The sequence below is a fragment of the Nansenia antarctica genome (assembly GCF_963989245.1).
Source record: "Nansenia antarctica genome assembly, chromosome: 1".
In the NCBI taxonomy this organism is placed as follows: domain Eukaryota; kingdom Metazoa; phylum Chordata; class Actinopteri; order Argentiniformes; family Microstomatidae; genus Nansenia; species Nansenia antarctica.
The window spans coordinates 24,450,762-24,464,750 of record NC_137674.1 but is presented as its reverse complement, the minus strand read 5'-3'; the positions used below and the strand labels follow the sequence as shown (position 1 = coordinate 24,464,750).

At 46.8% G+C, this 13,989-nt stretch overlaps 1 protein-coding gene across 1 annotated transcript in view; it reads left to right on the top strand.

Moving 5' to 3' along the window:
• dctn1b (dynactin 1b) overlaps nt 1-13,989 on the top strand; it is a gene marked incomplete at its 3' end in the record, with an annotated part of 53,001 nt that overhangs the window by 24,959 nt on the left and 14,053 nt on the right. Inside the window, exons 5-9 of the mRNA XM_080549054.1 lie at nt 4,973-5,208; nt 8,042-8,239; nt 11,998-12,202; nt 13,008-13,086; nt 13,299-13,458. Of these exons, the coding sequence (XP_080405180.1) occupies nt 4,973-5,208; nt 8,042-8,239; nt 11,998-12,202; nt 13,008-13,086; nt 13,299-13,458 (878 nt within the window). The remainder of the gene's footprint in view (nt 1-4,972; nt 5,209-8,041; nt 8,240-11,997; nt 12,203-13,007; nt 13,087-13,298; nt 13,459-13,989) is intronic.

Genomic DNA, 13,989 nt, shown 5'->3' with positions numbered 1-13,989 from the left:
CACCATCAAGAAGGCACAACAGCGGCTATACATCCTGAGAGTCCTCAGGAAGGAACACAGCAAGCAGGAGATACTGGTGACCTTCTACCTCGGCGCAGTGGAGAGCATCCTCACCTACGGCATCTGCAACTGGTTCTCCAGCTGCACTACCGCGGAGAGAAATGCGCTACAGAGAGTCGTGAGAACAGCACAGAAGATCACCGGCGCCCCCCTCCCCTCTCTGGAAGAGCTGTACAACACACGCTGTCTCAGGAAGGCCTCCAAGATCTCCAGGGACCCAACCCACCCTGGGTACGAACACTTTACCCGGCTGCCCTTGAAAAGGCGGTTCAGGACCTTGGCCGCAAGGACAAACAGACTGAAGAACAGCTTCTACCACAGGGCCGTCCAGGCCCTGAACACAGCAAAGACCTAGGTTCTGGGCCCTGGACAGTCTGGACGGATTGATGGCAGCTGCTGGACTGAAAAAATCAGGTGTAGTGCTGAGGCACAAATATGTACATTTCAAGCCTGCAAACTGCGACACTTTAAATAAATGTGCAATAACACTATTGTGCAATATGACAACCCTAGTCGTCTATCTGTACAGTATAGTACAGTGGATAGTGTACATAGCCTTTATTTATGTAAACCAGCTCCTTCCCTTCTTGTGATTTTTTAAAAAGTGTTTTTTTTTCTTTCCTAACACCAGGGGAGCCACCCCTCCTAAATTTCGTTGTTTGGTACCTGTACTGTAGCAATGACAATAAAGACCATTCATTCATTCATTCATCTATCTCAGTTTTTGTCAAAATTGAGTTTTTTTTACATAATCTGATCCATTAGGTGTTTATTAATGCCTGTGTGCTGTTATTTTTAAAATGTTTTTGTTAGTAATTAATAAAATACAAAGGTTCCATCTCACAAAACATAATGGAATGTAAAAACGTTGACGCTCGATATCTCTGAACTCCCCTAAACGGAGATAGAACCTTATGATTCCTAACTCACGAACTAGACGTCTAACGTGGGAGTCAGTAAAGGCAACATGTTCCTGACTATAACGCAGAATGCACTCTGTGTGTTTCCATACCTGACCTATTCCCCCAGACATCCACATTCATCATAACACACAAAGCACACACACACACACACACACACACGCCCTCAGTAGCCCTCTTCTTTTGGAAGGCCCGTTCTAATTGGCCCACAGAGAGGAGAGGAATTGGGGAGCGGTTGCTAGGATACAGGGGAAACTTGCATCAGTGCTACCCCGTCCGTTACCATCCTACCTTCCACCTCAGATCACTCCACCCCTCCCTTTGCTACATTTCTCTCTCCATCCTCTCTGCCTCTCTTCTCCTTCTCCCCCAGACACCACGCCCCTCCCGCTCCCTCCCTCCCTGTTCTCCCTGCTCTCCCACCCTCCCCCCGCTCACACTACACAAGCTACACCCTCTTGCTCCTCCTCTCTCTCTCTCTCTCTCTCTCTCTCTCTCTCTCTCTCTCTCTCTCTCTCTCTCTCTCTCTCTCTCTCTCTCTCTCTCTCTCTCTCTCTCTATCATCCATCGAGAATAGAGGTGGGGGGGGGGTAGTGATGTAATGCACGAGCAGGGCAGCGGTTGGCAAATCACAGAGAGCTGAAGAGAGAAGAGAGAAGAGAGAGACAGAGACAGAGGGAGAGAGGAGGAGAGCACAGGAGAAGGGGAGGTTTCGTTGCTGTGTGAAACAGTCAGTTGTCAGAAGGGCTTGCAGCTAGATGTCAGTCTTAATCAGACCGAGAGGGGCGGGGTCTGAGGGAAACGCTCTAGCAACCCTGCAGAGAACACCTACTGCTTATGAAAGAGGCTGCATTGGCAACCCTTCAGGAAGGACATAAAGGACTATAGCAGGAGCCTGGGAAAAGAGATCTGCGGCCATTCGCACTGCAGCTAACCCTGCCTGAGCTGATCTGAGCAAAGCGGCTTCAGCCTGTTGTCTGTCTGTCTGTCTGTCTGGCTGCCTGATCGTGTGCAGAACTGGCTGTGTCTGTGTGACTTGTGTCTGTTAAACCTGGGCTCTGCTGTTGCTCTCTCAATGGCACTGCTGTGGGACTGAGCGTTTGTCTGTTTTATCCCTTTGTGTGTGTGTGTGTGTGTGTGTGTGTGTGTGTCTGTCTGTCTTCTCTCGCAAATATGATGAGACAGACTCCTGCACCCCGGAAGGTATAGAACACCATCTGATGTCTCTAATGTAGATGTGTGTGTGTGTGTGTGTGTGTGTGTGTGTGTGTGTGTGTGAGGTGTTGTTGTCATGCTGCATCAGTTGTGTTTTTTTCTGTTGTGGCACAGCTGTTCGTTATCCAGACTGGTGTCTAATCTGTGCCTGATTTATTTCATTAGGGATGTTGCTGTTGTCTCGTATATGAAGATGTCCATGTTTGGAAATGTTCTGGTTCATATGTCAGATAGGATTCTGATTTAAATGTCGTTCAGGAAGGAGTATGCCATGACTTTGGTCACACCGTGTCGTCTTGTTATTAAGTCTTATTTGTACTTTAATGTTTATTTGGTTGTCAGTTCATAGGGTTTAATGTGCAACTTCATGTCAAAAAAATACTATCTAGCTGTTTGTGTGTGTGTGTGTGTGTTTTTTCATTTTTTATGTGCTGTAGAGCTATTTGTCCTTTTCGTGGTCATTTTGAAATGTCAGTGGTGTATTTAAGACACACGCCTCCGTGTGTTTTAACTCTTGGAGTCCTGTGGCCTTATCATGCAGAGGTCTTGCATGCCTTGAACATGTGATCAATAGCCTTTGAGGAAGTCTAAAGCGTTGGTCACCCTGAGAGCAGGTCCCCTAACCCCTTTAACGTTAGTGCCTCTATTCTTTCCCACTGCTGATACAGTAGTACAGCTCCAGAGAGTGTCAACTCTGATTTGGTACGCTTATTGTGTTAGGCTAAATTTCTGCTGAATGGTCCGGCAGTAATCCAATAAGATACTCAAGGGTATGTGTCTAAGATGAACGAATGGGAGCACAGAGGATAGGAAGGGGAGAAGGAGAGAGAGAGAGAGAGAGACACACACACAGAGAGGGAGAGAGTGTGATTGGGGGACTTTGAATAGAGGAGGGAAATCGTTTGAGTCGGTTTGAGAATTGAGTCGGTTGGGATTCTGTCTGCCCTGTGTGTGGGGTTAGGGGAGCGATTCTCCTGTTCTCTGCTCCAGAACGGTTGTTTCCTCCTTCGAAAACAATACAAGTCATTTATCCAACACTGGTTGGTGCCAGTCCCTATTGTCACCGACGTCTTGCTCATGTGGCCAAAACATGAAACAAGCCATTCAGGAGGCTAAGGGACAGAACAGAAGCTCAGCAATAAAACAATCCACAAGGCAGAGACTAGAAGGATGGTGGGATCCTCTAATAATGTGTTCTTAGTAGCTGACGTTTGGTTAGACACTCAATGAGCTACATACACCAGTGGGTTAGTCATGTGGAAGTTGTGTTGAAGGTTCAGAAATTATGATATGAAAACACACTATATTGGTTAATGATTAATTTTGAGCAAGCCAGTGAAGGGACGGCACACCTGAAATTGTGATTTTTTTTTTATTGTGTCATCTTGTCTTGTCTCATCTGCTGACATGAGTATGAGTTGTGTCTGGTGTCACTCTACTAACCCTGACTGCCTCTGTTTCTCTCCTCTCCCTCTCCCTCTCTCTCTCCATCGCCCCATGATGGAACCTCTTCTGCATGCGCCTCCTTCCTCTCCTCTCCTTCTCCAATCCCCTCCTCCTCTCTTCCTTTGTCCTCCTCCTCTCCCCTCTTCAGACCCCAGCCAGGCGGCCCAAGGTGAGCCCAGTCTTGTCCAGTCTTGGGGCAGGTTAGCCGGGGGGGATGGGGTCATATGAGTAGCCCCTTGAGGGAACTGTTGGAAGACAACTGAAGTCAACATATCGTGACATTAGAATCAAAATTGAGTTTTTTACATAATCTGATCCATTATTTATTATTCCGTGTTTATTAATGCCTGTGTGGTGTTATTTTTAAAATGTTGACATTTTTGAGTTAGTAATTAATAAAATACAAAGGTTCCATCTCACAAAACATAATGGAATGTAAAAACTTTGACGCTCAATATCTCTGAACTACCCTAGACGGAGATCCTTATAATTCTAAGCTCACGATATGTTATCCAATAGCTACATCTCCTTCAGTATGGCCACCGTAAGTGTCTGTGATATGCTGCAAGTGTCTGCGTTGTTGGTAGCCAGCGCATGCATGCATACTTACACACTTAACTTGCATAACCATTGTTCCTTGGTTAATATTTGTTATCCTTTTCTGACACTCCTCCTCACTAGTCCCCTCTTTTTTTTGCACAGGTCAAATGTAATACAGTTATCGTCAGTTGGGGACGTCGGTTTTATCCCATGATGCATCCCTTTTGTCAACAATTCTCTCCCTATAGGAGACGGTTTCTGTCTGTTTTTCATTTGAATTTCCATTGGATTCATGTAGCATTTTAGTTTCCTTGACCCAAACAGAGAATGTATCAGTGTATCAGTGAGTCTTCTCTCTTCTGTGTCCATGTCTATCTACAGGGTTCCCGCGCTGGTCTTAAAAAGCCTTAAAGTCTAAAATCCAGCAAACCGATCGATAAGACCTAAAAAGGTCTTACATTCCAGTTATTAGGTCTAAAAAATGAGGTGCTAGGTCTTAAAAAGGAGATTAGCTTGTCCTGCAAGGAAATCAGTCTGACCACATCTATTTACACAGAAATTAATCAAGCTGGAACCCCAAAAAAGGCCAATTCGCTGCCCCCGGGAGAAATGATTGGCGAACGAAGCTACATAGCACATGCCTTTGTTTCGATTTGTCTGCCGTTTAGTTTTGAGTTTCCTCATGGTGTCGCAAATAGGTAAAACATTTTATACAAAGAGGTCTAAAAAAAGGTCTAAAAGGTCTTAAATTTGACTTGTTGAAACTTGTAGGAACCCTGTATCTAACCCAGTGTGTCTCTGCCTGTCTCGTCTGTCCCGTCTGTCCCGTCTGTCTCTCCAGCCCAGCCGTCCGGCGGGGACCGGTGCGTCCAAGGCGGGGCCCTCCGGGTCGGCCTCGGCCTCGGCCGGGGAGATGAGCAGCAGTGAGCCCAGCACCCCGGCCCAGACCCCCCTGGCCGCGCCCGTCATCCCCACCCCCGGGGGCCTCCTCTCCCCTGGAGCCCCGCCACCTCCCGTCCCCAGCAAGGTCAGCTCAACCCAACACTGAACTGTTGTTGAAGTGCATGACCACTGACGATTCGGTTGTTAAGTCTGACGTCAAACGTTTAGCAATTTCCGAGTCCAAACCAGAAATTCCCCACACCAGAGTACCAGTGTACTACAGCGGTAGAAGGACAGTTCAATCGTTTTTTAGACTCGGATCTATTCATACAACAAGGGACGCAGCACTTTCCCGTTTTCCCCATATTTGTCAGCGTCTTTGAGCCTCGGAAAAGCACTATACAAATATAATGAATTATTATTATTACTGAGGCATTTCGAAGAGAGCGCCTCAGTCAACGTTGGACCCGGAAACACGTCACGACTTAACAACCGAATAGAGTAAACGCCTACCAGCCCAAAAGTGTAAAAACAAACCTAAGGAAGGCCCTATCTTTTGTATTTGGTTGTATAGAATGTTATCTATTGTGTATGTACCGTATGCATATGTATTATATGTTAACATTAAGGTGTCAGATCAGCGGATGTCCTGTGTTAGATATGGAGACTGGCAGAAGTCTCATGACTCACTCACTCAGTGCCTCGCCCGTTTCTTCTCAGGGGGAAGTCGCTATGGCAACACAGGTGCAGTGGTGGTGTGATGTGGAAAGCGTGTTAATCTGGAGTGTTGCTGTTTCACACTAACAACTTCTAGCACTTCTGTCACACCGTGTGACGGTGTGAGATTGTGTGACGTGCATGTGCGCACGTGTTGTGCATGCGTGCGCATATAATATATATATATATATTAGAGGTGGGACGTGATTTAATATATATATATATATATATATATATAATTAATTAGAGGCTTAATTGTAATTAATTAATCAAAATTAATCACATATCAATATTTGACACGAGAAGCAATGTTTTTTCAATTCAAATGGATTTGGTGTATGAGTGAATCAATGAATAGACGTATACATAAGTTTAAAGCAGCAAAATCCTGTTTATTTTAGCTACACAGACCAACAGATCACACAATGTACCTGACCTAATGTTACACTAACCCCCCCCACCCTCCCCTACCCACCCAAATATCCTTGGTCAAAATAATAAACAGACCAACAGTTTAACATAGTCACAAGTGCCATCTAAAATGGTAACAAACAAACAAACAAAAAGAAGTGTGATTAAAAATGTGTTTAAAAAGTGAATGCGTTATTTTTTCTGTAATTAATTAATCGAAATTAACTCGTTAAAGTCCCAGGCCCTAATATATATATGTGTGTAGGCTTGAATTTTACTCCTTTAAATGCAGGACCTAGAATCGTGTTCACAAGGAATGCCGGGTGATTTAACGCGTGAGCTTGTTTCTGAGTGTGAGTGTATGAGTGTGTGAGCTTGTTTCTGAGTGTGAGTGTGTGAGTGTGTGAGCTTGTTTCTGAGTGTGAGTGTGTGAGTGTGTGAGCTTGTTTCTGAGTGTGAGTGTGTGAGTGTGTGAGCTTGTTTCTGAGTGCGAGTGTGTAAGTGTGTGAGCTTGTTTCTGAGTGTGAGTGTGTGAGTGTGTGAGCTTGTTTCTGAGTGCGAGTGTGTGAGTGTGTGAGCTTGTTTCTGAGTGTGAGTGTGTGAGCTTGTTTCTGAGTGTGAGTGTGTGAGTGTGTGAGCTTGTTTCTGAGTGTGAGTGTGTGAGTGTGTGAGCTTGTTTCTGAGTGTGAGTGTGTGAGTGTGTGAGCTTGTTTCTGAGTGCGAGTGTGTGCGTGTGTGAGCTTGTTTCTGAGTGTGTGAGCTTGTTTCTGAGTGTGAGTGTGTGAGCTTGTTTCTGAGTGTGAGTGTGTGAGCGAGCGTATGTTTAAGTGTACAGTAACCCCCCTCAGCTGGGGTGGCTGTGGCTCAGGAGGTAGAGAGCTGGTGTCTAATGATCGCAAGGTCGGCGGTTCGCAGTTCGAATCCCTGGCTGGCCATGAGTAGAGGTGTCTTTGGGCAAGACACTGAACCCCAAATTACTCCCAATGAGCGGGCCGGCGCCTTGCACCGTAGCTTACCGCCATTGATGTGTGAATTTGTGTACTGTATGAATGGGTGAATGAGAGGCCGTTGTAAAGCGCTTTGGAATAAGGCATACATTTTTTTTAAATGCCGGTCGAGAGAGGACGCTGGCGTTGCTTGTTCGCTGCTTCTCCGCCCGAAATCTAGATATACTTGCAGTATACATAGTAGAATGTCCTACAAAGACACTTAGATTTAGATTTAGTAATCAAAAAATGTATTAGACCCCTATACTAGTAATCAGTCGAGTAGTCGGTCGAGAGAGGACACTGGCGTTGCTTGTTCGCCGCTTCTCAGACGCTACACTACATACATCTGTCTATGGCTCTGGAGAGAAACTCAGAACTACACAGATAAGATAACCAGACAGATAAGATTTCTTTTTATTTTACTACTCGATCTTTTCAGTTTGTAAAGCGTCTTTGAGTGTCTAGAAAAGCGCTATATAAGTCTAATGTATTATTATTATTATTATTATTATTATTATTATTATTAAGTGCAGTCCATTTGGGGCGGCTGTGGCGCAGAAGGTAGAGTCTTCGCCTAATGATCACAAGGTTGGCAGATCGGCGGTTCGAGCCCCGGCTGGCCACATGTCGAAGTGTCCTTGGGGCAAGACACTGAACCCCAAAATTGCTCCCAGTGAGCAGGCCGGTGCCTTGCATGGCGGGCGGCTTGCAGCCATTGGTGTGTGAATGGGTGTGTGAATGGGTGAATGAGAGGCCGTTGTAAAGCGCTTTGGAGCAGCTTTGGAGCAGCAAAAAGGCGCTATATAAGTGCAGTCCATTTACCATTTACCATCCATCCTCTCTCTCTCTCTCTCTCCCCAGGAGGAGGAGTCTCTGCGGGGCCAGGTGAAGGATCTGGAGGAGAAGCTGGAGACGCTGAGGATGAAGAGGACGGAGGACAAGGCCAAGCTGAAGGAGCTGGAGAAACACAAGATCCAGCTGGAGCAGCTGCAGGAGTGGAAGAACAAGATGCAGGAGCAGCAGAGCGAGCTGCAGAAACAACTGAAAGAGGCCAAGAGGGTAGAGACCTGACCTACCCTCATAACCTAGACCTAACCTACCCTCATAACCTAGACCTGACCTACCGTCATAACCTAGACCTGACCTACCCTCATAACCTAGACCTGACCTACCCTCATAACCTAGACCTGACCTACCGTCATAACCTAGACCTGACCTACCCTCATAACCTAGACCTGACCTACCCTCATAACCTAGACCTGACCTACCGTCATAACCTAGACCTGACCTACCCTCATAACCTAGACCTGACCTACCGTCATAACCTAGACCTGACCTACCGTCATAACCTAGACCTGACCTAACGTCATAACCTAGACCTGACCTACCCTCATAACCTAGACCTGACCTACCGTCATAACCTAGACCTGACCTACCCTCATAACCTAGACCTGACCTACCGTCATAACCTAGACCTGACCTACCCTCATAACCTAGACCTGACCTACCGTCATAACCTAGACCTGACCTACCCTCATAACCTAGACCTGACCTACCGTCATAACCTAGACCTGACCTACCCTCATAACCTAGACCTGACCTACCGTCATAACCTAGACCTGACCTACCCTCATAACCTAGACCTGACCTACCCTCATAACCTAGACCTGACCTACCGTCATAACCTAGACCTGACCTACCCTCATAACCTAGACCTGACCTACCGTCATAACCTAGACCTAACCTACCCTCATAACCTAGACCTAACCTACCCTCATAACCTAGACCTAACCTACCCTCATAACCTAGACCTGACCTACCCTCATAACCTAGACCTGACCTACCCTCATAACCTAGACCTGACCTACCCTCATAACCTAGACCTGACCTACCCTCATAACCTAGACCTGACCTACCCTCATAACCTAGACCTGACCTACCCTCATAACCTAGACCTGACCTACCGTCATAACCTAGACCTAACCTACCCTCATAACCTAGACCTGACCTACCCTCATAACCTAGACCTAACCTACCCTCATAACCTAGACCTGACCTACCCTCATAACCTAGACCTGACCTACCCTCATAACCTAGACCTGACCTACCCTCATAACCTAGACCTAACCTACCCTCATAACCTAGACCTGACCTACCCTCATAACCTAGACCTGACCTACCGTCATAACCTAGACCTGACCTACCCTCATAACCTAGACCTGACCTACCCTCATAACCTAGACCTGACCTACCGTCATAACCTAGACCTGACCTACCCTCATAACCTAGACCTGACCTACCGTCATAACCTAGACCTAACCTACCCTCATAACCTAGACCTAACCTACCCTCATAACCTAGACCTAACCTACCCTCATAACCTAGACCTGACCTACCCTCATAACCTAGACCTGACCTACCCTCATAACCTAGACCTGACCTACCCTCATAACCTAGACCTGACCTACCCTCATAACCTAGACCTGACCTACCCTCATAACCTAGACCTGACCTACCCTCATAACCTAGACCTGACCTACCGTCATAACCTAGACCTAACCTACCCTCATAACCTAGACCTGACCTACCCTCATAACCTAGACCTAACCTACCCTCATAACCTAGACCTGACCTACCCTCATAACCTAGACCTGACCTACCCTCATAACCTAGACCTGACCTACCCTCATAACCTAGACCTAACCTACCCTCATAACCTAGACCTGACCTACCCTCATAACCTAGACCTGACCTACCGTCATAACCTAGACCTGACCTACCGTCATAACCTAGACCTAACCTACCGTCATAACCTAGACCTGACCTACCCTCATAACCTAGACCTGACCTACCCTCATAACCTAGACCTGACCTACCGTCATAACCTAGACCTGACCTACCGTCATAGCCTAGACCTGACCTACCCTCATAACCTAGACCTGACCTACCCTCATAACCTAGACCTAACCTATCCTCATAACCTAGACCTGACCTACCCTCATAACCTAGACCTAACCTACCCTCATAACCTAGACCTGACCTACCCTCATAACCTAGACCTAACCTACCGTCATAACCTAGACCTAACCTACCCTCATAACCTAGACCTGACCTACCCTCATAACCTAGACCTGACCTACCCTCATAACCTAGACCTGACCTACCGTCATAACCTAGACCTGACCTACCGTCATAACCTAGACATAACCTAGACCTGACCTACCGTCATAACCTAGACCTGACCTACCCTCATAACCTAGACCTGACCTACCCTCATAACCTTGACCTGACCTACCCTCATAACCTAGACCTAACCTACCCTCATAACCTAGACCTGACCTACCCTCATAACCTAGACCTACCCTCATAACCTAGACCTAACCTACCCTCATAACCTAGACCTGACCTACCGTCATAACCTAGACCTGACCTACCCTCATAACCTAGACCTGACCTACCGTCATAACCTAGACCTAACCTACCCTCATAACCTAGACCTAACCTACTGTCATAACCTAGACCTAACCTACCCTCATAACCTAGACCTGACCTACCCTCATAACCTAGACCTGACCTACCGTCATAACCTAGACCTGACCTACCGTCATAACCTAGACCTGACCTACCGTCATAACCTAGACCTGACCTACCGTCATAACCTAGACCTGACCTACCCTCATAACCTAGACCTGACCTACCGTCATAACCTAGACCTGACCTACCGTCATAACCTAGACCTGACCTACCCTCATAACCTAGACCTGACCTACCCTCATAACCTAGACCTGACCTACCCTCATAACCTAGACCTGACCTACCCTCATAACCTAGACCTGACCTACCGTCATAACCTAGACCTAACCTACCCTCATAACCTAGACCTAACCTACCCTCATAACCTAGACCTGACCTACCCTCATAACCTAGACCTGACCTACCCTCATAACCTAGACCCAACCTACCGTCATAACCTAGACCTGACCTACCCTCATAACCTAGACCTGACCTACCCTCATAACCTAGACCTGACCTACCATCATAACCTAGACCTGACCTACCGTCATAACCTAGACCTGACCTACCCTCATAACCTAGACCTGACCTACCGTCATAACCTAGACCTGACCTACCCTCATAACCTAGACCTGACCTACCCTCATAACCTAGACCTGACCTACCGTCATAACCTAGACCTGATCTACCGTCATAACCTAGACCTGACCTACCGTCATAACCTAGACCTAACCTACCGTCATAACCTAGACCTAACCTACCCTCATAACCTAGACCTGACCTACCCTCATAACCTAGACCTAACCTACCCTCATAACCTAGACCTGACCTACCATCATAACCTAGACTGCCCTCCATGCAACCCCTACGTAGCTGACCACAAGGCCCCTGATATAACACTAGTAGCATACGGTGTATGAATCAGGGTTCCCGCGCTGGTCTTCAAAAGCCTTTAAGTCTAAAATCCAGCATTCCGATTTGCAAGGCCTAAAGAGGCCACAAGTTACAGTTATTAGGTCTAAAAATTAGCTGCTAGGTCTTAACAATGAGATCCTGAAAGGAAATCAGTCCGACCACATCTATTTACGCGGAAATTAATCAAGCTGGAACCCAAAAAATGCAGATTGGCTGCCCCCGGGAGAAACTATTGGCCAACGAAGCTACGGCAGGATGACAAAAAGCTATCATATGGTGTCATATGTGAATAGGTCTAAAATGATATTCAAATAGGTCTAAAAAAAAGGTATAAAAAGGTCTTAAATGTGCCCCTGTGTATGAATGAACCTCTGCCCCCCCACCCGTAGGAGGCCAAGGAGGCCCTGGAGGCCAAGGAGCACTACATGGAGGAGATGGCCGACACGGCGGACGCCATAGAGATGGCCACGCTGGATAAGGAGATGGCGGAGGAGAGGGCGGAGTCTCTGCAGCAGGAGGCTGACTCCCTGAAGGAGAAGCTGGACGAGCTCACCATGGACCTGGAGATCCTCAAACATGAGATAGAGGAGAAAGGTACCAGTAGAGACAGAGCTAAACGCAAGAGCACACACACACACACACATTTTAAATGCTTTATTTATGTCCACATATACATGTACAATATCTAAAGGACATAAATACTATCAGTGCATTTTGACATTATGAAAACAGTCAGTTACAGTAGTGCTGAGCCAACAACCAGTTATGTTACACACAGGATGTTATTAACAACCAGTTATGCTACACACAGGATGTTATTCAACCAGTTCTGCTACACACAGGATGTTATTCACACTAAATGATGATGACAGTGGATTTGACAGATCCAGTATCAATACTGTCAAACAGACAGTCTCCAGCTCATGGGTACAAGAAGCACCGCCTTCTCCATATTGAGCAGCTACCAATAACAGCAGATACTGAGCAGTACTTTGTTAGCTGTTTGGCCCTTCTCTTAGATAGACCAGCCATTTGAAGGCCTCTAACAACAAACTTATGAACACGGCCCAGGCTGCCTAAAAGTTTACATCTGTAACCCAGTTGTGACACACACACACACACACACACACACACACACACTATAACCAGAACCACATGATCGGCGGTTAAATTCCCGGCTCCTCCTCCTGTCTCACGTGTGGAGGTGTCCTTGGGCAAGACACTGAACTCCAAATTGCTCCCAATGAGCGGGCTACCTTGCATGGTAGCTTGCCACCATTGGTGTGTGAACTGTGAATGTGTGTGTGTGAATGAGAGGCCGTTGTAAAGAGCTTTGAAATAAGTCGCTATATAAGTGCATAAGTCCGTTTACCATCTCTAATTGTTTCTCGTTCTTTAGGCTCGGACGGCGCTGCCTCCAGCTACCACGTCAAGCAGCTGGAAGAACAGAACGGCAGACTGAAGGAAGCGTTAGTCAGGTATGTTTGTGTTTTACTCTTTTGCCCAATATCTGTTTTGGTAGTAGATCGCCTTCAATGGCTGTGACCCGTTGCCTAGATGCCCCCACTAGATGCCCCCCCCCCCCTCTAGAGCATAAATGCATTCCCTTGTACTCGTTTCGTTGTGCAATGACAAACTTTGAATCCCCTTTCCTTGTGTTGTGTGTGTGTGGTGTGTGTGTGTGTGTCAGGATGCGTGACCTGTCGGCCTCAGAGAAACAGGAACACCTGAAGCTACAGAAGCAGACGGAGAAGAAGAGTGTGGAGCTGGACACCTTCAGGACGCAGAAGGAGAAGCTGCAGGAGGAGATGAAGCTGGCGGAGAGGACCATCGATGAGCTGAAGGAGCAGGTCAGACACACACACACACACACACACACACACAGACAGACACACACACACACACACAGACAGACACACACACACACACACACAGACACACACACACACACACACACACACACACACACAGACACAGACACACACACACACCCCAAGTCAGCTCAGCTGTCTCCTATACCAATGCACACAGCTCCTATTCAGTTGTTAAGTCTGACGTCAAACGTGCCTTTTAGCAATTTCCGGGTCCAAACCAGAAATTCCCTGCACCAGAGTACCAGTGTACTACAGCGGTAGAATGACAGTTCAATGGTTTTTTAGACTCAGATCTAGTCATACAACAAGGGACGCAGCACTTTCCCATTTTCCCCATATTGTCAGCGTCTTTGAGCCTCGGAAAAGCGCTATACAAATATAATGAATTATTATTATTACTGCGGCATATCGAAGAGAGCGCCTCAGCCAACGTTGGACCCGGAAACACATCACGACTTAACAACCCAATAGTTTCTATCCGTTCGTTCACCCAGGGCGTTGGTCATT